At 44.6% G+C, this 24,683-nt stretch overlaps 1 protein-coding gene across 18 annotated transcripts in view; it reads left to right on the forward strand.

Annotated features, from left to right (window-relative positions):
• Positions 1-13,826, forward strand: part of LRRFIP1 (LRR binding FLII interacting protein 1) — a 123,753-nt gene extending 109,927 nt beyond the window's left edge. For 5 of the 18 annotated variants that reach the window (XM_080933158.1, XM_080933159.1, XM_080933161.1 and 2 more), the window contains 5 exons: positions 5,912-5,961; positions 8,141-8,258; positions 8,784-8,863; positions 11,104-11,208; positions 12,998-13,826. In XM_080933158.1, coding sequence (XP_080789284.1) covers positions 5,912-5,961; positions 8,141-8,258; positions 8,784-8,863; positions 11,104-11,208; positions 12,998-13,108 — 464 coding nt within the window. In that variant the 3' untranslated portion in view covers positions 13,109-13,826. Of the gene's footprint in view, positions 1-507; positions 3,164-5,911; positions 5,962-8,140; positions 8,259-8,783; positions 8,864-11,103; positions 11,209-12,997 lie in introns of those variants that run through there. The other 13 variants (XM_080933168.1, XM_080933156.1, XM_080933171.1 and 10 more) reach the window with 10 other exon arrangements.
• Positions 13,827-24,683: the final 10,857 nt, after the last annotated feature.

A 24,683-nucleotide genomic window follows, 5' to 3' on the forward strand; every position in this document is an offset into this window, starting at 1 on the left:
GGGTCAGAGTTCGTGAGAGTGTGAGTAGCTGGGGTGCAGGGTCAGAGTTCGGGGAAGGGAACCTAGAGTCCACTCAGGAAGACTTCGTGTGGCTGCCTGCCTGCTCCACCGCTCTTTGCGCCAGCTAAATCAGAACCTCACCTTTAAAAGTTGTTCCTACCAGATGGTAGCAGCCACTCTAGCCTTGGTGGCAGTGGCCCTCTGCTTACCAAAAACCAGCGAATGCAATTGCTGCTTTGACACACAGGCCCAGCAAAGGCTTGTTTCCTGTGACTCTCTGTCTCTGTCCCCTCTCTCTGCCTCTGTCTCTCTCTGTCCCTCTCTGTCTCTGTCTCTCTGTTTCTCTGTTTATGTCTCTCTCTCTCCTTACTCTTTCTCTCTTCCCTCCTTCTCTCCCTCCCTTCTCTGAGAAAGTTGGATGGTAACTAGAACATGTGTTTGCATTTTAATATATATTAATGCCCGCCACATCATGGGGTCCCTTCAATTCTCTCAATGGTCTTTTAGGAAAAGCCAAAGAAGTGGAGGTGAAAAAGGAAATTGTGGAGAAAGTGGGGCAAAGAGAAACCTTACAGAATTCTGAGCAAGAACAGCCCAAACCCAACACAGGAAAGGATTGTGTGGACAGAGGGGTGTCACATCCTGGTGAGAAGGCTGAGGACCAGAAACCCGCTGAAGACAGTGCCCTGTCCTCGGGACCACTAGCAGGGGCCAAATGTGAACAACAGGTTCAGAGCCAAGATCAAGAAAACACTTCTTTCCTCAAAAACCCAGAGCAGATTGAGTCACACAAAGTCACAAACAAGTCAGATAGTAGGGCCAGCAACTGCCCCGAACAGTCCAGTTGTCTGGGAGGTCTAGTGTCGGGACCCGTCACTTTGGGTATCAAAAACCAAAGTGAAAACTCTATGGGCACTCAGGGTAAAGAAAACCAAGAGGATTTGAAAACAGATTTGGGAAAAAGTAGCTTGGAGCCATGTCCAGACAACGTTTTGGGGCAAACACCCGAAATTAACAAGGTGAGCCATATAGACTCAAGGGGCACAGATGAAAATCACACAGAGCATGTGGTACAGGCAGAGGGCACCACAGTTGAAGACCAAGTAGGGACAATGGCCTCTGGACCTGCAGAGCAAAGCAAAGGCACAGAGAATCACGGTGAAAGATGTCTGAACAATGGGCTGGAGCAGAGCTCAGAGGGAGAACTTGCCCAAGAAGTAGCTGAGCCTGAGGAAGCTCTCATTCAGAATCCACAGGCAGGACCAGGTGGCACAGATGCCAAGCGCACACCACCTCACGCAAAAGAGCTCGACAAAGCAAAGAGCGAGCAGCAGGCAGAGGCCTTGGATTCACCCCAGAAGAAGACTAAGAACAAGAAGAAGAAGAACAAGAAGAAGAAAGCTGCAGCTCCCACGGACACCTGCAAAGATGCTAATGAAGAGTTAAACTGCCAGGACCCGGACATGGGTGACGTGAAGGCAGAGATGATTCAGGTCAACGACAAGAAACAGGCGGCAGAAAACCCAGAAGAGAAAATTGGAGCAGGAAGCAGAGAATCTGTCCAAGATCCTCAAAGTGGGTCAAGTGGAAAACAGAATGAAGCCGGAGGTCCCACAGACATCTTGGATCAGAACAGGCCGCAGTGTGAAGACGGGGACATTTCCCCAGTGGGAAAGAAAGGTTCCCAAAGGGATGCCCCTCAGATAGGTAGTGAAGAAGGACATGTGACTCCTGAACACCCTGGCCAGACGGTTGAGAAGGCTATTGATGACCCCAGTCTTGACAACAGTTACCTGTCAGGGCAGCTGCAGGGCTCCAATTCAGAAAGTGGAGAGCAGGCAAGAGAGGAGGTTGGGAACAGCAAGAATAAGGAGGATTGCACCATGTCATGAGGAGGCAGAAGCGGTAGGAAGGGTGAGAGAGTGTCTGAGCTGGTCAAGGACTTAGCACACACAGGAAGCTCCATCCTTCCGTCCCACTGCCGAGGTTCATGAGTGTTCCGGTTCCTGTGGATGTTCCGTGTGTCAATCGATCACCAAGTATGAACTACTTTAAGTTATAGACTGTTACCTATAGATTTGTATTTAACCATTGATCACCTAGCCTGTACTGTTTTTACTTTCAGTTCTAGCTGAGAACATTCCCTTAGCATCAGGGGACACCAGGTGTGCGTTTTAGCCTGAAGGTCAACATGTTAGGTTTGCTTCAGGCCAGGATAAATGTGGATGTTCCTGACCAAATGTATCAGTATCTGGTTGAAATGACCAAACAGCATTCGTAGATTTCTGCACTATAAGCAGTGAATATTCAAGTATGTGTTATTCAAATAGATGTATTTTCATATGTGATCTTAGCATGTAGCCTGTTTGGAGTAGATAGATAAGAAGCATATAGGTCAGTGGGAGAGAGAAGCTACACCTGGGGTAGAGATTAATTACTGTAGAGATTCAGATATGTACCACAAAACACAGGGAGACCATGTACCTTTACCTCACACGACTACTTTATTTTGCACCGATGCTCTTGGATCTTGTTGCCAATGGTACCCAAATTAATTTTATCAAAGACCTTTATTTTCACTTGATGCGGGTGATGTAATACATTCATTTTATATTGAATATTCTATTTTTACTCTTCTCTGCACACTGAAATTACATTTCCTACACTTAGTATTGAAAAGAAACAGTCATAATTTTTCTATTTTAAATTTATTTTTCTGCCTGAATGTCTACTTAAAAATTACAGAAGGCTGTTCTTCCGCAAAGGGACTCACTAGATTATAATCCAACATTTTGTGTTTGGTATAAATCTTTTGGTTTGTTGTTTCTCAATATTTTCTTATTGGAAAGTTATTATTTTATCTGCCTGAAAGAAGTATGTATTTTCTATATAAAGAAACACTTAGAAGATAACTGTAAAGTTGAATTTAAAAGTATTAGCACATATATAATCAAATGAGGATGTACTGTATGTATGACTGCAGTTGACATGTTAGCTGTTGACATGTTATGGAATCATGTGAATCATACTACTGTTACAAGGTAGAGTGGAATGCAAAATGACCAAATGACCAAAACCTCAGTAAAACTTGAGGCAAACTGAAGTGTCATATAATTGAAATAAAATAATTTTATAATTTTACAGGCCTATGGTTCTGGTCTTTGAGACCCTTGACCTCTGACCCTGGTAGTTGTTTGTTCAGTGCCCACATGAAGTCCCTTCTGGCTTTGGGCTCCCTCAGGGGTTCCAGAAAAAACAGTTCTAAGTGCTTTCATCACTAGCACGTGAGCCCCACTGTTGAGAGGCTGCCCTGGCGCTGGTGTGGAAGACGAGAGAGCAGCCTCAAGCCCATCTACTGTTCCCGAACGTGCCCATGTGTTCCCCATTAGGGAACGTCTCCATTGGTGCGCTGCTAAAAGGTGCCAGTGCATAGAGCTGTTTGCCAAAGAGGATAAAAGTGGAGCTGGAGAGATGACTCAACGGTTAAGAGCACTGACTGCTCTTCCAGAGGTCCTGAGTTCAAATCCCAGCAACCACATGGTGGCTCACAGCCATCTGTAATGGGATCCGATGCCCTCTTCTGGTGTGTCTAAGAAGAGCAACCATGTACTCATATACATCAAATAAATAATTCCTTTTTAAAAAGTGAGGAAACATTGACTATGTGCTCACATCCCTCATGCTCTAAGCCTATGACATAAACATGAAATCGGAGGAAAGCAGCAGGCTGCACCCCGGGCTCTGCAGGGCCAGAAGGCTGCAGTCAGTGTCCCCAGCTTCAACATAAGTGGCTTACAACTCAAATGTCTACTCTCGCTCAGTGCCTGGAAAGCTGCTCCTAGGGGTTTTAGAGGGGTTTGGGTTCTCATTTTCTACTGGTTGCTGCTACCTTCCGGGAGGCCACACTGCAGGATGCTACCTGGCCTCTCTATGCCAAGGGGCCCGTGGTAGAATGTATTTCCAGTGGCCTGCCTCTGAAAGTCAAGGCGGGGTGTTTTCTATGCTGGGACAGCATGGTGGCCATACATAGACACCATTTTCCAGGTGGGTGAGACTGCATTTCACACACCCCTTCACCACTTCTGCTGCCCCCTCACACACTCCAGCCCCTTTACACATACTTGGCTAGAATGGCCAGTGGCTGAAGGAAGGTAGTCCCATGCATACTCCATTTGGTTGCTGTAATGAGAAAAGAGAAGCAGTCGGCCATCTTTCTCTTTTCTGGAAGGAGGCAGCCTCAGAAAGGTGGGTGCTGCCACTGTTAGGTTGTGTCAGAGGAGGAAGGAGGGGGTTCAGGGACAGGTGCAGCCGTTTGAGCATACAGAGAGGACAAGTAAGTCCCTTGGGCAATGGGGGTGGGAGACGTGATGGCTAAAATTACCCCTAAAATTTTACACAGTGAAAAGTCCGTGTTGAAGATGTTCATCACAAATCACTAGACTGGGAAAAGCTTCCTTTGCCTATGGAAAATGCATGTCCCACCTTTCAGAATTGTATATGGGGTTGGTAGGCCTTGAGAGACCCTAGGATGGAGCTTCTAAGATACCCAGACTTCAAGATGCCCAAAGCAATCAGGAGCTTGGAGAATTCCAGCACCTATTCAGGTGCCTCAAGAATTTTCTAGAATGTGCTAACTCCCTGATTCCCGTTTTGGGTCTCAATACTATAGCTGAAAGTTTGCTAAAAAAAAAAAAAAAAAAACAGATGTTTTTTTAATTAAAATTTTTTTTCTGATATAAAGATAACTTTAATATCCAGTCAACTAATTTTAACATGAGTCAGTTAAAGTAGAACAATAGAAGTTTGGGGAAGATGGTTAGCAAAGGCTAGTAACTTGGATTAGGATCCCTTAAATGAAAACGAAGGTCAGTTTCGCATGTGTGTATTTTCATGCATGACTCATCCAAGTTAATTAGTTACTTCCTGGACATTTCAGAAAGAGGCAGTGTTGGGGACAAGATCACATTGGGAATGGGAGCCCTAGACCAGGTTTTAAGGGTTCCGCCGAGAGGTTCAAGTCCTGATCTAAAAAACCCATGGAGAGCAGTGGTCAGGGACACCCTAAGGTCGAGCTGTGATCCCTTAGACATTAGGAGCATCACTAGGTCTCCCCTTCATCTGAAGGTGAATGCAAGATGCCTGTCCACAGGTACCCTGGGCTATGGACCACCTTAGAGCAGATGAACTGTAAGTGGCAACAATGTCTCCATAGGTATTCAGCATCCCTGTCAGCATCCTCCAACATCCTGATTTTGCCTTTAGTTCTAAAGATCCTTGTTCATCGGGCCGGAGTTGTTTAGTACTCTTCTAGAGAGATTTGGGGGACTGACTGACAGACACCCACACAGGCATCATCCTATACTGCCTCTTGGAGGTGGGAGGAATTGTAGGGATTCTTTTCTTTAAAAAAAAAAAAAAAAAGTAACAGCGTATTAGAACCGGCTTAGTGGACATGTTGTCATTGGCTCGTGGTTTGTAAAGAGTTAAACTCTGACATCAGGTGCGTCTGGGTCAGCAAGGATCAAGATAGTAGGTGTGGAGTATGAATTTGGAAAGAGCTCTCCTTGAAATGCTGGCGCTTGTGAACAGCAACATTGCACATTGCTAAACCATGAAGCCTGTGAGATCTTGTGTTGCAGTGTGTTTCCCTAGCGTTCTTGCATGCTAGCCTAAATAGAAGAGCAGCCTGTTTGCATGAGCCGAGGCTGCCCGGATGAGAAGCATGTCGGGAGGCTGGCACCACCCTCTGGCTGAGCTGCTCCCCATCCTGTCTGTGGCCTCATCCATCGTGGTACGTGTTTAACCTACACTTCATCGCTCATTTCACTAACCGATCTGTATGTTATTCTGTGAGTGACGTGCTGCAAGGCCAGGATACAGATTCACCTATGTGTCTTTCTGATTTCTTCAGATGTTAGGTTGAAAAAGCTCATTGATGAACGGGAATGTTTGTTGGAACAGGTAACCCGTCTTTCTATTGTTTTACAGCAACTTGAGTATAGTACCCGAAACCCCACACCTCCTCCCAGCCTCCCTGCTTACTCTGGAGATCCCTAAATGCATGTTTGAGAACAAGGCTAGCTTGATGATTCGATCCAAATAGAGCAGCATTGTCACGGAAGGCTTAGGGAGGGCTTGAAGCCATAGGGCAGCATTTGGGACATTCCCCATCCTTGCTGCTTCAGATGAGTGTTGCTGTGGAAGGTGGAATTGAGAGGCAGGACGCAATGTCCACTTGTACCTGCACGTGGGTTTTGTGCAGCAGACATTTCTTTGAATAACTGATCAAGATTGGTTTTAATTATCATTTTTCTTTATTCTTGAGATTTTTATACATGTATGCAAAGAAATAAGATCAAAGCCCCCTCTGATTTCCCTCCTTCAACTCCACCCACCAACTTGTCCCCTCAGAACTTTATGTCCTCCCTGCCCCCATAATGCACTAAGGTCAACTAGTGGCTCCTTTATGTGCATGAATGTACCATCCAATGGAGCACAGGAAATGTAGCAGAACAGCCTAAAAACTGATTCTTCCCCAGCAGTCATCAAGAAGTCCCAATAGCTCCTCGATGAGGGGCGGGGCCTAGAGAACCCCTCCTCCCTCCTGATATTCTGCCGGGCTTGATCTTGTACAGGCAACACAGAGCTCTGAGTTCATGAGTGAGATAGCCGTCCGTCTCATGTCCAGAGACAGCATCTCATGAACTTCTCCCCCAGTCTAATTCTTACACTCTTTCCTCCTCTCTGACATTCCCTGCACTCTGGGGGGTGGCGGGTCATAAAGATGTCCCATTTCGAGCAGCACTTTGACCAAGTCTGAGTCTGCATTGAGGGCTGCTACGGCAAAAAGATGCTTCTCTGACCAGCTTTGAGGACAGCCCCAGGACCATAAAGTATAAACAAACATTTAGAAGGCAACATTGTTTATACCATGACTTATCTGACTGCTGGAAATGCCAAAGCGCTCTTTATCTTTCAGCCTTTCCCCGGGAACCAGTTCTTCCAACATTCCCTATAGCCATATGGGTTTACTTGCCTTTTACAGTCGTTAGCCTTTCAGACTCAGATTAAACTGTTGGCTGCTCTTTTGACCTCCCCGTATGAGAGAAGAATCCTGTAAGACCCCCTTCTTAAAGGTTAACCAGTACCTCCAGGCCAACGTGCACCTTTACTAGGTTCTATGCAGAAGCATATAGTTTTATTGGGTATTTGATTCCCATATTCCTGTACCCAGGGGCTTCTTTTATATCTTTGTGAATAAGCAAAGATCTTAAATCACCAAAGTTTTTTTTTTTTTTTTTTTTTGGTTTTGTGTGTGTGTGTAGTCTACTTTTAAGTTTTGGAAGAATTTCAGTCTTAGAGATTACTGTTCACAGAGGCTGGGGGAGATAGCTCAATTAGTAAAAGTGTTCGCAGAACAAGCATGAGGACCCGAGTTCGAATCCTCAGCACCCACTTAAAGCTGGATGTGGTCTCGGTCTCTCTCTCTCTCTCTCTCTCTCTCTCACACACACACACACACACACACACACACACACACACACACACCTATAATTAGGTGGATTCCTGAAGCTGATTGACTAACCAGCCTGAGTTGATAAGCTAGGTTCAGTATGAGACCTTGCCTCGAAGAAAAAAAGAGAAAGGGGAAGAAGGAGGAAGGAAGGAAGGAAGGAAAAGTAGAAGGAAGGAAAAGTGGATCATAATAATAGAACACACTCAGTGCTAATCTCTGGCTTCTGTTTGCTCACACCTACATATACAAACACTCATACAAACACAATGTACACAAAAATCATTGTCCACTAGGTTAGAAAAGAATTCATCCCTGAAGTTATAAAGTCTTTGTCCCGCCTACTCCCTTCTGAGATGAGCTCCAGTCCTCAGAAGCTTTTTGTGAGCTTATATGGGTTGGCCTTTATTAATGAGGATCCCTCTGGCTGATGGAGCTCAGTCTAGACTGTAGCCTTCCCGTGACATTCTCCCGTATACTCCTATGACCCTGCCTCTAACCCCCGGGGTCATGCAGCAAGGTAGTAGTAGCCTGATGTATTTATTCCGGCTATGACAGGCTCTAAATTCAGCTTTTCAATTGCATTTGGACAAAAGAAAGAAATATATTTTACTGGGGTGTTTTCAGATTAAGAAGCTCAAAGGGCAGCTGGAGGGAAGACAGAAGAACAGCAAGCTGGACCTTCTTCGATCAGAGGATGGTATCTTGGAGAACGGGACAGACGTGCATGTCATGGATCTGCAAAGTAAGCGTTGACCCTGTGCAGAAATGCACGCTTCATGTGTGCCTTCATGCTGTGGTAAAGGATAGCCGGCATTCCCTCCTGTCCCCTGAAAGCTTCTGGGTTCCACAGCACAGAGACCTTTTCTGTGTGTAAAGCAAAGGGGGCAGAAGGCAGCATGAGCCTGTGGGATGGAGCAGGTGTCCCAGAACGCACAAGTGGGCATGGATAGAAACATGAATCTTTGCTTCGTGTGATAGGCACAGTTTATGTTAGTCAACTAAAACGGACTTATGGGAGATGAGATTATGCTCAGCCCCTCTCCTTCATCTCCTTTCTCACATCTCTGGAGGCTCCGTCTTACCTTGATCTATGCACACATAAGGGGTATGGGCATGTTCCCAGCCAAGGCCCAGAGAGGGCATGCCTTGTCTGATTCTGTGGAGGCCGAGAGTAGACCTTGAAGACATGTGAGAGGATGATTTCCAGGAACAGAATGTTCTAGAGCATGAGAACTAAACCCATGTTCCTTTCTTTGTCACCCTTTAGGAGATGCCAACAGACAGATCAGCGACCTCAAATTTAAACTTGCAAAATCCGAGCAAGAGATAACGGCCTTAGAACAAAATGTATGTTGACTCTCCGCAGTCCTGAGCAGTCTGTAGATGGATGATGGGTGGCGGAGTGCAGTCTGGATGGCTGACAGCCAACAGCAGCAGCAGTGGTCCTCAGCCTTCCTACCACTGCAACACTTGGCAGTAGTGACCTCCAGCCATAAAACTGTTTTCATTACTACTTCATAACTGTAATGTTGCTGCTGCTATGAATCTTAATGTAAATATCTGATATGCAACCCCCGAGAAAGGGTCTTTCAACATCCTAGAGGTCATGACCCACAGGTTGAGAACCTCTTCAAGAGACTTTGAGCATCAAATGATGGTTCTAGAGAGGCAGGAGGATGAACAGATCAGATCCCCAGCCCCCATGTGAAAAGTAAGGTTGGCGCAGCATGTCTGTACGCCTTGGCTGGATGGTGAGGGCAGACAGATCCCTAGGGTTTGCTGTCCAGCCAGGCTACCAAATCCATGAAGTTCAGGCCCAGTGAAGGGACCTTATCTCAAGTATAAGGTGGGGAGCAACTGAGAAGGGTGCCTGATCACCCTCTGGTACCCACCGGTCCTGAGGATATGGGCTAAGGCAGCAAGTCTCTTAGGGCATTTACTTACTTCGGTCTTTTGTTGTCTTTGAGATGGTCTCAATCAAGGCAGGAGCATGGCCTCAAACTCACTGTGTAACCAAGAGTGACCTTGAACTCCTGGTCCCCCTGCCTCTGCTTCCCAAGTGCTCAGATTACAAGAGTATCCCCACTCCTGGCTTTCAAGACACTGCTTGCAGAGAGTTGGGAAGGCAAATCCAGAACAAGTTGTTTATTAGACTCTAAGTTGTGACAGTGTTACTCATGTTTTATAAATGGCTGGATAAGAAAACAGGTCATGTCAATGCGGTTTGTAAATGTTCCAAATTTTATTGTTTATTTTATATGGGGGGGTATGTAAAGTGCTTGAATGGTGACCTGAATTGAATCCTCAGAAGCCACATGAATAGCTGAGCACAATGACAAGAGCTTACCATTCCCTGCTAATGCTAGCCAGCCAGCCAGCCTAGCTGCAGGCCAGTAAGTACCTTCTTGTCTCACAAAAACATGGTGGATGGCTCATGAAGAACAACCCCCAGTGTTATGCACCCACATACACATTAATACACATACACATAAAAATAATTAAAATCATTGTTAATTCAACTCATGCCTTAGTTAGGGTTTTACTGCTGTGAACAGGCACCATGACCAAGGCAAGTCTTATAAATGATAACATTTAATTGGGGCTGGCTCACAGGTTCAGAGGTTTAGTCCATTATCACCAAGGCAGACGCATAGCAACATCCAGGCAGGCATGGTGCAGGAGGAGCTGAGAGTTCTACATCTTCATCTGCTGGCTACTAGCAGCTAGGATGGGGGTCTTAAAGCCCATGCCCACAATAACACATCTGCTCCAACAGGGCCACACTTTCTAATACTGCCACTTCCTGGGAAAACCATCACAACACACTTCATGTCCAGACATCTCTTTTCCTTCAGCTTCTAGCCTTTCTGCAGCCAGATAAACAAACATGGGGCCCTCCCACCCCTGCATCCTGGGCCTGAGGTGTAGCTTGTGGCCCACTCTAGGGTGAGGACAAAGGACCTCTTGCCCTCAACTGTGGATCTACATGCTGTAACTTCTCATGGAAACAAAGGGTGGTGCTGTATATTCAAGCTGATCTTGAGTTTTCATCCTCCTGCCTCTGCATCCCTAGTGCTGGGATGTGGACACACACCCTCACGTCCAGCTATGGGCACACACCTTACATCTACACGAAGCCTCCCTCCTCTCTTACACTGTCATTACTGGCCTTCCACAGCAGCAGCCTAGGAAATGAGCCGAGGTCCTGCCAACATCATTCTGTCTAGGTCAGTGAGCACAGGCCAGAGGGCAATCAATATCTGTCCTCATACCCAGCTTTCGAGTTCTGAGGTTTGAACTTGGGTCCTTTTGCAAGCACTTTCAAGTCCCACGAGAGGGTTACGAAAGCAAAGAGACATCTACCCGTTAGATTCTGCCATTTGCCGTCAGGATGGGGTCACTTAGAAATGCTACCAGACAATTTGGTCAGCTAGAGCTGAAATAACATCCAAAATGCCACACCGTTACTCACAGTGCGCATTTTCAGTTTCATTAAATCGCATCCTTTGATCACAAATATAATAAAGCGAACAGCAAAAGAAAACAGCGAATGAGTTGGTGCCAATTGCTTTTCTCCTTCCTTTCAGGTAATAAGGTTAGAAAGCCAAGTGACACGCTATAGATCAGCTGCCGAAAACGCAGAAAAAATAGAAGATGAACTAAAGGCGGAGAAACGGAAGCTCCAAAGAGAGGTGACCTTCCCAGGCCCCACTTGTACTCCTCTGAAAACTGAACGTTTTACTTTCCCGAAGAGTGAGCCAAGCCGCTCACTCGGAAAACGCAGCATCTGCTCAGCATGTGGCGGCACGCCGGAGTCACAGTTACTAAGGGGATCTTTTCTATATACATCGCAATCCTAGCTTCCCGGGTCCCATCCCCCTGACAGCTGACATGTGTTCAGTCTCCGATCATTCCTCTCCCCACTCACTAGACACCCAACCACCATCACCGTGGTTTCTCCCTGTACAAGTTTTGTGAGGTTGCTTGTGAGCCTGCGGAAGGAGGTAGGAGGTGGACTCTTAATGTCCCGGAACTCCCTGCCCCTGCCTGGGGGTTAGTGTGGAAAGCAGAGCTGTGGTTGTGCCCTGTCAACCTGGTCCTCCCTCGGGCCAACCCTCTCTCTTCCCTGCTGTCTGCTGGCTTGGGAGCACCCTGCTCACGTGGCTGCCTATGTAGTACCCAAGCACTCTGCCCCTGGCTCTAGGCTGGGACTGTTAGAGGCTCTGACATCCAAGCTTTAATTTCCAGCTGCAGAGACCTTGGTCCCCACTCCTTCTCTAACTGGTCCAGGCTCTGCTCCGTTTGTATTTGTTGGCTCACTCCTCTCATCATTTCTGAGCCCATCGAGACCCACAGCATAGTGCAGGTCTGGAGCCGTTCCAGGTGAGGAGCATCTCCTAGTTAAGGAGCCAGGCTGAAGTGAGTCATGTTTTGTTATTCAATTAAGAAACACACAAGGATCCCAGTGGTCAGTTTGGCGCTGCAGCCTGTGATGCTTCTCTAACTGGTCTGCTAACCAGAGCTGACCTAAGGCTGCTCCATCAGCACTGCCCACCCACTCGCTATTGAAGAGGGGTCTTCAGGCTCCTTCCCATCACCCTGGCTGCCCTCGTGACTGGTGTGTGGTGTTGTCTGTGAAGGCTAAGTCTATCCACCCATTCCACCTTCTGCCAATCAACAATTACTTAAGTAGCAAGAGGAAGAAAAAATATATAGGACATACTTCTGTTATTTGGTTCATTCCTCTGATTCAAACCATTCATAAAAACAATCAAAATACTCTTCTGGGAGCTTGGGATCCAGGTCAGTGGTAGAGTACACTCTGAGCTCGCGCGCGCACATGCGCGCGCGCGCGCACACACACACACACACACTCCTATGTTCAAATCCCAGCACCAACGTTTTTTTAGTTTAGAAAAACATTCTAGCATGCAACATTTATTGTAAATCATTTAAATTTATTTTACATTCTGAATATTAAATACACTTTTCCTTTGACACAAGAAAGAGAGAGAAAGGAAGAGAAAAAGAAAGGAAGAAAGAAAGAAAACATACAAGCTGGAGAGATGGCTCCATGATTAGGAGTACTGACTGCTCTTGTAGAGGACCCACATTCAGTTCCCTGCACCCACGTGACCGCTCACAAATGTCTATAATTCCACTTTCAGGTATTCTGGTGCTATCTTTTTGCCTCCTTAGGTACCTGCATGCATGTAGTGCACAGACCTAAACATATAAGTAGAATAAAATAAAATTAAAACAAAACTAACTAAAATAAATTTCATAAGTAAAGATGAGGTCAAATATTTTTAAAAAGAAAAAGAAAAGAAAACTATGCACATACGCAAGTTTTAGGGTTCCAGTGTGGCTGGGCTTTAGTTGCGCTTTTTAGTAAGGTTAAAACTCTTGACCATGCAGAACCCCACCATGTTGGGAGGAAGCAAGGTCCCCAAGCTCATCACCCTTCTCTCCTTCTTTCAGCTTCGCTCTGCACTGGACAAGACAGAAGAGCTTGAGGTGAGCAACGGCCACCTAGTAAAGCGACTAGAAAAGATGAAAGCCAACCGCAGCGCGCTCTTGTCCCAGCAATAAATCCGAGCACCTCTCCGGGGACTCAGACGCCTGCATGGTTTCATGGGCTTTGCTCTGTACTGTCGGGAGCATTACATCTCTCCCTGCCTCCAAGGGAGGAAGTGCTTCCATGCAAGGGGCACCCGGGGAGCTCGGCAGCACCAGATGCCTCTGCAGACCCTTGCCCTGGCTGGGATGATGCTCAGAGCCTGCAGGTTTCTTCATAAGCACACTTGGTCTCATGAGAGCTCTGAACTTGACGCACAGGGGGCCTTTTAATGCCACCAACAAGGGGTGATTGAGGTTGAGGTTAAGGTGGGACTTGGTTTTTCTTTTGTGTCTTGCTGAAGGTTACGGGAAAATGTTCCAGTGTTGGGGACTATTTATGGTGGAACCGACAGTCCCAGTAGTGTCTCTTAGTCTCTGCTTCCCATACACAAAACACTGTGGAACCACAAGCCATTACCAAGCAAAGCTCCTCCGCTGGAGAAGAGGCGATGGTCTAAACGTAAAGTGACCTTAAGAAGACTCTTTACAGGCAACAAATGAAGCTTTTCTAAGGGACTTTTGCATCGGTTCAGTTATAAGACTACTTTTCCCAGGGTCATTGGGCGGTAGCTTCACCGAAAACAACAGCTTTTCATTTGCATTATTTAATCCTTATATTTGGAATTGAAGTTGTTAACTTCTTTTAAAGAATGTACTGCTAGAAAAAAAATTTAAAAAGTGAAATGTTAAAGAGAGTCGTGGAGGTTTTTTTTTTTTTAAAGAGTTTACTTTTATGTGCATGAATGTTTGTCCACATATATGTATGTGCACCACCATGTGTGCAATGCCAGGATGGGTCAGAAGAGGGCGATAGATCCAAGGACTGGATTTACAGATGGTTGTGAGTCACCAGAATGGAACCCAGGTCCTGCAGCCTGTGCTCTGAGCCACCAAGCAATCTCTTCTATCCCTGAAGCTATGTGCTTTTAGTTTTCCCAACTGAGAAAGACCATTGCTTGATGTCACATTTATTGTTGTATATTTTAATTTTGATTTTTTTCTTCAATTAATGTGTGTGTGTATGTGTGTGTGTGTGTGCGTGTGTGTGTGTAGGACAGAGGACAACATAAATGAGTCATTTCTCTCTTTCACCCTGTGGATCATGGGCATTAAGATCCATCATCAGACTTGGTGACAATCACCTTTACATGCTGAGCCATCTCACTGGCCCCTTCTTTCTAAACATATCTCATAAATTTAGGGTTATTTTCTTTCTGTTTGTTTGTTTGTTTGTTTTTTAAGCAGATTCAGACCCTGTGCATTGGAGAAATAAAGGACACTGACGATGTTGGAAAGGTAGACTTATAGGACCCCATGGCACAGACACAGAGCAAGTTGACAGCTTGCTGATTTTCAGTTTCCCTTTGTGTGTGTCAAATCGGGCTGGCACGGCAGGCCAGCCTCTGACTATGATTGTGAGTGTGAACTGAAACCACCGGGTGAAGAGATACTGAGTGAGGTGTGAATTCCAGGAGTTATCAAACACTCGTCAAATGTGCTAGAGGTCATGAGGGTTCATGCTCAGGCCTGTGTAGACCCAGAGTATTCAGAACAGTGTTTCACTGGCTCCCCAATAATCCTGTGCCTCTTCCATATGCACTAAGGAGGAATCTGTGGGTCAGCACAGGAAGCAGAGTTTCCATGGGGAAAGGAGAACTGGGTGACCTGCACTGCACATCCCACTCACTGTGAGGAAGGGAAGAAAGAAAGAAGCTCGGCAGAGGTGGAGGTGCTACAGCTCAGATGGAAAGGTACCCTGGCTGTGAGGAGCCAAATGCCATAGCCACATCACAGAGATTCACTGGGAGAGAAACCCAGGAAGGCGGCTGCCTCTGCTTTGGGTGAGAAGCAGCAGAGAACTGGACAGAAGATGGGCTATATAGGGTTTCTTGGATGTGGGGAGCTAAGGATTGGTGGGATTTCAAGTCCTGAGCTCGGGCTTTTTAGTCTGTAGTTTGAGTTCTGGGTCTGGCCATTACACCTGGCAGTCGGAGGTGCTCCAGGGAGGGGCCCGTCCACTTGGGTGCTGGGGGACTTGTAAGTCCCTCTGGGAGTCAATCCTGACTGTTCTGGACCAGCCTGAGGAAAGCAATGTGTGTTTTGCTGTCTTATCCTTGTGGGGTCTTCCACGCTATCTGAATGGATGCGTCATGCTGGTTGGTAATCACAAACCCTCCTGTGGTGAACACCTGGACATGAAATCTAATGTTTTCCTTCATCTTTTCTCATTTAATTACTATGATAACATTATGCAGTGACTATCATTGCAAAAACTCAAGAGTATACATCAAACCCAGGGGAACCTAGAACACAATTCCAAAATTTATCCCATAGGAAAGCTTTTCCTGCTCTTCAGGGGTTGATGCTGGCTTCTTTCTTCCCTGAGACCCAGCCTTTCTTCGCCTTGGCTCTGTTTACAAGCTGGAGCATACTTGGTCACTCAGGTAACTCTCTCAGACACCACAGAATGTTGAGCTGTGTCCTGGGTGTCCTCAGATGCTACTGAACTGCACCAGAAATTGCTACTGCCACCCGGAACCAATGCTGAAAACTGAATTTTAAAATTGAAAGCAATAGTTGAAATCCTGGGCCAGAACCACTGTTATTTTCTTACAAATTATACTGACTTGTAATATAAAATCGCTTTAGGTCAGAGTGACCCATTCAAAAGTATGAATAGGGTCAGGTTTGGTGGTGCATGCCTTCGATCCCAGGACTCAGGATTCAGAGGCAGGCGGATCTCTGAGTTCAAGCGAGCCTGTTCTACAAAGAGACCAGGACAGCCAGGACACACAGAAAAACTGCCTCAAAAATTAATTAATTAATTAATTAATTTTAAAAAAATAATCCAATTCAGACTGTACTAAGATGGCATTTTCCACTACACTAAAAGCTAAAATGTCAACCAAGAATCTACTCTGGACTCAGTCTGTAAAGTGCTTGTTGCACAAGCATGAAAACCTAAGTTCGGTTCCCAGTACCCTCCTAAGCTGGGCATAGTGGCATGTGTGCCTATAATCCCAACACTAGGGGCAGGTTACCACAGGTCTTGGTGAAGTGAGTAGTTGTCTGATTCTGTCTCCAACAGGCCACCCTCCCAGGTGGCATAGTTGTGAGGGCAGAAGGGACTTAGGAGAAGGTTCAGAACCAGGCTCGTGTGAAGCTTCAGGTTAGCACTTCCTAAGTTCCCAAAGGTTCCTATACTGCGGTTAGCATGGCAGACAACAAAGGGAGGAGACTTCCATTTGTCTTTAATTCTCTAGCTCTGGACTCACTACCCCGATCTGGGGTCAGCAGAAGTCATCAAACTCTGCCTTCTGAGAGTAGCTCCTATACCCAACCCTAATGGAAACAAGGCATGCCTGCCCAGGTCAGGTGTAATGGGTTCTCTCTGCTTCTCTCCTTTGCCCAGCTGCCAACGTGGTGAACTAGGGAGAGGACATCTCTGTTTTAGTGCTCTCATGTGTCTGAATTTTTTTTAACATGCCATGTCGTGGAAGTTGCTAGCTTCTAGGTTCACCCACCAGAGTTTTGCTAAGTATTTTTGTAACATATTTCCATGTCTAAAGCTTTATATTGACCCCCACATTTTCTTTTTTGAAAACCTGGATCTAATGTCATTCCAATGCCATAGAAATGTATTGTTCCTCCTCTCACAGACCATTTGGGTAATGTGGGGTGACTGTGACAAAAGCATCTGGCTTTGTTTCCTCATATGTTAGAATAGCCTGGAAAGCCACCTAAAGAGTCAGCAGAGCTGGAATTAAAGCAAGGAAACATGGCAGTGGGCACACACATGAGTCCTTAGGGTAGGGGCTCACTGTACGTTACAGTTATAACCAGGAGGGCAAACTTGCAAACTAAACAGGTCTGGAGATCTAAGGTGAATGGGTCTGCTGAGCACACTAAAGCTGATCTCAGAGAAGGGACCCCTGAGGATGCCAAGGGAAGAGCATCCTGGGGACCACAGAGGATCTCTGTATGTTCACTACAATGTGTGGGGAAGTGCCAGAGAGCTAATACTAATAGCTAATACGAATACTAACTAACCACCTTTCCCTTGACATGCGGTCCCTTAGTGGCTTGGAGTGTAGGTTAGGCTATCATGTTATTGAACCCAGGCATCCACCTGTTTACACACACACACACACACACACACACACACACACACACACGGCACTGGAATTACAAACACATGCCACTGAATATGGCTTTTTTTAAACACAGGTTCTGGCAGTTAAACTCACATACTCATGCTTACAAAGCAAGCATTTACTGAGATGGTAAACAGCCTATAATCCCTAACTGTGATTTTTGAAATACAGTTACTAAATACTATCAAGGACATAGACCTAAGGATTCTCTTACACACTGCTGCTGTGAACATAGTCGGTCACTATAAAAGCCAGTATGAAAAAACTAACAACAGATCTTCCCCATGATCCATCTATAGCACCACAGAGACAGATGGACATTCGTTGGAGGTTAGCCTGGGTATGCTGTGTGTTCAGATGCAGATTTTTGTACCCAAAGATCTGGTTTCTATACCCAGACATCTGTCTACGGTCTGGGTGTTGGCATGATCAAGCATCTCTGATCCCAATGTTATATAAAAATTGTTTTCTATCATCTCTGATTGGCCAATAAATAACTGATTCATCCTATGACTGGGCATCGAGATAGGAAGGCTGGACTTCTGATCCCAGTCAGGGTTCCCAGGGAGAGAAAGGGGGCAGAGAAGGACTGTGAAGAGAAAAGGTATAGAGATTATGTCGTGGGAGCAGGAGGATTTACCATGAGGTGCTGATGAGCGTCGCCATGACAACACCCATAGAGCAGAGCAAGCAGGACAAGATTCATATTGAAGGTAAACAACCACATGGCGGGGAAGTAGATCGCTTAAAGGATCAGACTAACTCAGAACCCGCCCAGCAAAATAAACATATAAGGTCTCTGTGTCTTTATACAAGAGTTAAAACAGGCTAAAGAGGTCAGAGAAATGCCTTGACATTAATTAGGAGCAAAAGGGGTTAAGAAAATTCCCTAAAGAATTACAAATACAGACATCACTGCAGCAGAGTCAAGCAACCTGCCTAAGTGCCCAGCACAAAGGAGTAGAATAGTTGAGTGGTGTGCACACACCGGGATTCTCTGTCGTAAGAGTAAGGTCACGTCATCTCAAGGATAATGGGTAAAGTGAAATCCACCAGGCCAATCTTGGAAAGACAAATACTGTATGTTTTCTCTCACCAGTGGCTCCTGGAGTTTATATAGATGCATAACATTGTGTATGTGTATAAGACTCAAAGTAGAAGTCAAAAAGCTACAGGGACAAAGGGAAGAATGGGGACTAATGGGAGGGGAGGGCAAATACCTACATGACACTTGTGATCCAAAAAGTCAACATACATTGCCACATCAATTCTCATCTCCATTTAAATTGACCAGGTGTAAAAATCTTGGCACTTGAAATTTAGTTCATTCATACCTAATGTGACGGCAAAGAATGCTGTCTGTCTTTTCTTTTTCTTTTTTTCCTTTAACTATTGAATATTTGTCAAGCATGTCTTTGTTTCAGGGAAATCTTGACCTGAGCTAAGCAACACTAATGCTCAGTACCACTCTCAGTCAGTGAGAGCGTGAGCCCAGAGCGCATGCACAGTCGTCACCTTTACTCTGTCTCAGACATTTTATAACCAGGTAACTCCCAGCATCTCTGTGCTTTCTCAACAACTATAACAACTGTGTGTTCATGTATCCTTTCCATAGAGACTGCTTCAGAAAACCAAGCCCAAATATCAACAATACATAGTGAAGGAACTCTGGCCAGCCTGAGCATGGCAAAGGTGGCTTTGGCAGGCCTTGCCCTTCTCCCCCCTTCCCTCTACCTCTCTAAAATCCATTAGATTACTTCTAATGCTAGCCACCAAGGTCTGTTCCCTTATTTGGCCACCTCCTCCTCCTGACACTTATTACCAGGGTCTCACCTAGCAAAAGCATTGAAGTCCAGCAATCAAAAGACCCCTAACACCGGGTTTCCCTTTTTGCTTTATAAACTGCTATTTGCCTATGAGCCATGCTTGTCTCCTCTCTATCCCCAAGACAAATGCCCCTCCCCCTCTCCCTTGTTCTTTTTCACTTCTTAGTTTTTCTTATTCCCTGTCCTTTATGCTGAGAACTCGGTCTTGGGAGTCCTGAGCAGTACTGATCCTTTCACATCATATGGACAAATGAATCAACAGGAAACAGCAGTTTCTCCTTTAGTGTGTGAGGGGGAGGGGGTTTAGGGAGGACTCAAAACAGGTTTTCTTGTGTAGCTTTGGCTGTCCTGGAATTCATTCAGTAGGCCAGATTGGTCTTGATGCATTAAAATTATGCACTGCCACCTCCTGGCATTTTAATTGTTCTTTTGTAGTTTTTGTTGTTTTGTTCTAATTCTCCATATTTGGAGCCCCACATCATAACAGATGTTAGTGGTTTATATCTAGTTCTATCTCTAGCTGAAATTTATTAACACACACAATAGATTTATAGACAGCCAAGGCCTGAGCCCATTCTTTCCAAACTAACAGTTCTTCATATGTGTCTGAAAGTTTGAATGCCCTTTGAAATAAAATGGATTTAAACTGTCTACTGGATGGTCTTTCTGTCAAATGACTCACTTAAAACTAAAGGAAAGTGATTTTTACTGAAAACCATCTCAGCCAACTGATCTTCAAGATGCTGAGAAGTTCATTGAAACATCTTAGTCTTTCATAATTTCCTAACAAACGTTTTCTACAGCTGAAGTGGTTTCTAGTCTTTCCAGCTCAAGTTATTTTATGTTTGGCAACTTTCTAACCTGTTCTATTGCTCCTTAGTGTTACAAAGCACAAGTCCTATAGAATATCACTTAGGAAGCTGAGCCAGGCCAGGGGGCACAGGCCTGTCATACAGCTACCTGCAAGGCTGAAGGAAGATTGCAAGTTCAGGTACTCAGGAGTAAATATGCTTTGCCACCAAGTCTAATGACCTGAGTTCATTCACTGAGACCCTGTCTGAGTTATAGTTTTACTGCTGTGACCAGACACCATCACCAAGGCAACTCTTATAAAAGGAAACATTTAACTGGGGTTGGCTTACAGTTCAGAGGTTCAGTCCATTGTTATCGTAATGGGATGCATGGCAGTGAACAGACAGACAAGGTGCTGGAGGAGCCAAGAATTCAACATATTGATCCAAAGGCAGCCAGGAGAAAATTCTTCCTTAAGCAGCCAGGCAGAGGCTCTTGTTCCAAACTGGGTGGAGCTTGACTATAGAGACATCAAAGCTTACCCCAATGGTGAAACATTTTCTCTAACAAGGCCACATCTACTCCAACAATGCCACACCTCCTAATAATGCCATTCCCTATGACCAAGCATCCCAATACATGAATCTAAGCAGGTAAACCTATTCAAACCACCATAGACCCACTCCTGAAAGTTATCTCCTGACCTCCACAAGTGTTCTTCTGTAATACACACACACACACACTCACACTTTTTGAAAAGTAATTTTGAGGTCTATCTGGGCAACTTTGTGAGACCTTGTCTCAATAAAAATGTCATTTGTGCTAAGAGGCACCATGAGTCCCCATACTTGGGCAACAGAAACAAGTGGATCTCTGTGAGTCTGAGGCCAACCTGGTCTGTATAGGGAGTACCAGGAGAGCCGAGGCAAGATAGAGAAAACCCACCTTCAAAGGAAAGTTAAGCAGGCAGGTGGTGGTGGGCACACCTTTGATACTAGCACTGGGGAGGCAGAGATTGGCAGATTTCTGAGTTCTAGCCCAGCCTGGTCTACAAAGCAAGTTAACCAGGATATCCAGGGCTACACACAGAAATCCCGTCTTTAAAAACCGGCCAAATAAATAAGCAAACAAAACAAAATTTATCAAAAATCACAGAAGGCTGAGGACAAGTGGTATAAAGCAGTTGTCTAGAATGTAAAGTCCATATATTCTTTTGACAGTATTGCCCCTTAAATATGTTTTTTCTTTTCTTTTCTTTTTCTTTTTTTTTTTTTTTGCCAGACATTTAATTCTGAATTCAGGTAACTAAATGTTGTCTGTTCTCTTTGGACTACTGTGAAGAAATTTATTAAATTCACAGTGTGATTTATTTATTGCTCAGTAACAAGTTAGTCCAATACAACACATAACTTATATCACAGTTTCTGTGGTGTCAGGAGTCTGAGGGTGACATAGCTGGATAGTTCTGGTGCAGGATCCCAAATTCCCAGAGAATATTGTCCAAACTCACACACTTGCTGGTACCCATCAAATACTGTTAGACTGTTGGCTAGAGACCTACATGATTCAGCCTGGGCACTCCAGACTTCTGAGCTTGCTTTTTCCAGAAAGATCTGGGATAGAGGGGGAAAAACAGAAAGAAGGATCAATGAAAGGAAGGAAAGAAAGAAGGAAGGAAGGAACAAAGAATCTGGAAGCTGTACATGCCTTGCGGAATAATTTGTTTATTCTCAATGAGAAAGAAATTAGCTCTGTTTCTTTGGTTTGGGTTTTGTTTGTTTGTAGTCTGATTTATTTTGAGCTAGGATCTAGCTACATTGGCCAGCCTTGCTATTTTGCCCAGCCTCGTTGTTTACATAGTTTGCCTGGCAACGTATAACAAGACTCAAATTCAGTGAATTCCAGGCCCCTTTTTTGGCCCCAATGACAGTGCACTCAACGTGTACCTGCCCACAGAGAAACGCGTATATGTGTGTAATTACAAAAAAAAAAAAAAAAAAAAAAAAAACTTAAAAAATGTATATAAGAAAAATTTAAAAGTACGGCAATGAAATAATCTTTTAATGCAATCATATAAAATCAAAATTAGTACAAAAAGAATCCATGATACCAAATTAAATAAAAACAAGATCAGAAACGGTGTTCTCCATGGAGCTGTTTACAGCCTTACCAAAAAGGAAAGAGGAGAAAAAAAGATACTGGTTTTGGATAATTTTTTCATCTTGAGTCTTTTTTTTTTTTTTTTTTTTTGGCTACTTTTTTTTTTTTTTTTTTTTAAGATTGTGCTGAAATACACTCTTGCTTTCTGAATTTTGTGGTATACCCATACATTTTGTCCCAGAGGCAAGTAAGTGCCCCACTCCAAACCCCCTCATCCTGCGAAGGGGAACACAGGATGCAGCGATGCCCAAGTCACAGAGTTCCATGTCTAAGACACACACAGCTCCACAAACCTCGGAACTCGCCAGCATTGCGCCTTCCAAGTCTCGCGAGAGGATACTCCCAGAGCGCCCAATCCAGGCCCGTGGCTTCTTCCCGCCCTTTCGAGCCAATCATGGTGCCAGCCTGTTTGCACAGACCAATACGTGCTCTCCTCGAGCAGTGGGTGGGCCTCCGGCAACCGTTACCCGACAAGTCCCGGGACACTACGCGTCGGAAAGCGGAGGAGACAGCGAGAGCAACCTGGAGGTTCGATCGCAGGGACGCAGACGACCCTTCTGGTGAGCCCGAAATGGAGGCGAGACACCCCAGCCTCACTCTCACCCGCACCCCGGGCAGGTGGGGCTGGCGCGGGCTCAGTTGAATTTGTGATCCCGCCACCACGGTAGTAGTTTGTTCTTGTAGCGGTTCCCTTGTTCTTAAGACAAGGGCTTAGATAGCTCCTGCTGGCCTGGAAGTCACCTTATGAGCTGAGACACCTTATGAGACACACCTAGTGGTGCGATGCTGGGGGTGGAACCCAGGGCTCCTGCAGGCTAAATGTTCTCATCTGCACACACATGGTGCACATACAGACACGCAGGCACACATCTTTACATATAAGTATCTGATTTAAACTAAAAGATTATGCTAGCCCTGGTATTAAAAAAAAAAAAAACATGCTGGTAAGTCTTCCTTTTTTCCTCGCATCGTAAATTTGAATTCTGGGTTTATTTCTATTGATAGAATTCATCAGCACAATCCACACCTGTCATTTTCTTTGAGGGGAAGCCTTTGAATATAGATTTAATTTCCTTAGGAGCTAAGAGACCACTGAAGTGTTGTCGGACTTGTTAGAGAAACTGTTATAATCCTCTATTATCGCTTTAATATTGCCAGTAGGTTCATAGGATGTTTTTGTTTTTGTTTTGTTTAGATTAAGTCTTATAAATCATATCAATTTCATGCAGAGATTATCCAATAGAATAATTTTTTTAAAAAAGAAACAACTTTTGGCTTTGTGCCTATTCATCTAATTCTGTCTTGTTTATGTTTTATAATTCCTATCCTACCTTATTCTTTGGACTTAATTTATGCTGCTTTTGTATTTTAAATTATTTAAATTTTAAATAGCTTTTATGTGTGCTGTATACATGCATGTGATTGCCTGTAGAGGACAGCAGTACTGGAGCTGGATTTCTGAGTCATACACTGTGGGTGCTGGGAATCAACCTTGCACCCTCACAGAGGAGTAAGTTCTAATCACTGAGCCATCTTTCCAGCACATGCTTTTTCTAGATTCTTTAGAACCTACAGGCATTTCTTGTAAATATTTTGTAATAAAAGTATTTAATATTTTTTCTATTGATGCATGTGCTGGTCCTTGAACCCAGGTTCGATACAGGAGACATTAGGCAAGAAATCGGTCTACCACTGACTTACATCGTCCAATCCCTAAAGCCGCAAATTTTTCTAAGCACTATTTTAGCTGCATACTGCATACTAAATTTCAAAATATTTTCTAATTTCCATTGTGATTCATTTCACCCAGGGACTTTTATGACTGTGTTGTTTCATTTCCAAGTTTTAAGGAAGTCCCATCTTTTGTGTTAGTTTTTGTTATTTGTTTTATTGGGGGGGGGGGCAGAGTCTTAAGATGTTGCTCTGACTGACATGACAATCATTCTGCAGTTCGGGCTGGCCTCAGATTCATCAAGATCTGCCTTCCAAGTGTAGATACTGAAAGGCATTCACAACACATCCAAGAACGTAAGCATGGACCCCGAGATAGCCAGGCTTCCTTCTTAAAAGCATGATGCAGACCATGAGGCAAGACCAGAGATTTTAACTTCGTTATATACTAATGAAGTTTGCAGTAGACCAAAGCCTTAGGCAGACCTACAATTATCCAGATTTTCTCTCCCTGCTGCCTGTGGGTCAGGACTCTCAGCTGCTTCAACACCATGTCTGCCTGGACGCTGCCATGCTTCCTGCCATCATGATAATGGAATAACCTCTGAAACTGTAAGCTAGCCAGCCCCAATTATATATTTTCTTTTTATAACGTTCACCTTGGTCATGGTGTCTCTTCACAGCAATAGAACAATGCCGTAAGATACCTAACCTTATATCTCATGTACTATAGAAATTTGAAAGAATGCCCTATGTCTTGCTTACACATTTTATAAAGCTGTAAATTTATACTTTTAAATCAGTTATTCAAAAGGCTAGAAATGTAACTTAGTTAATAGTGTTTACACAAAGTCCTGGATTTAATCCACAGTACTCCATAAGTCAGATATACCTATATTTTCAGTACTTGACAGTTAGGAGACACTGGGTCAAAGAATCAAGGTC

Source organism: Micromys minutus (genome assembly GCF_963924665.1).
Source record: "Micromys minutus genome assembly, chromosome: 19".
Taxonomy (NCBI): Eukaryota; Metazoa; Chordata; class Mammalia; order Rodentia; family Muridae; genus Micromys; species Micromys minutus.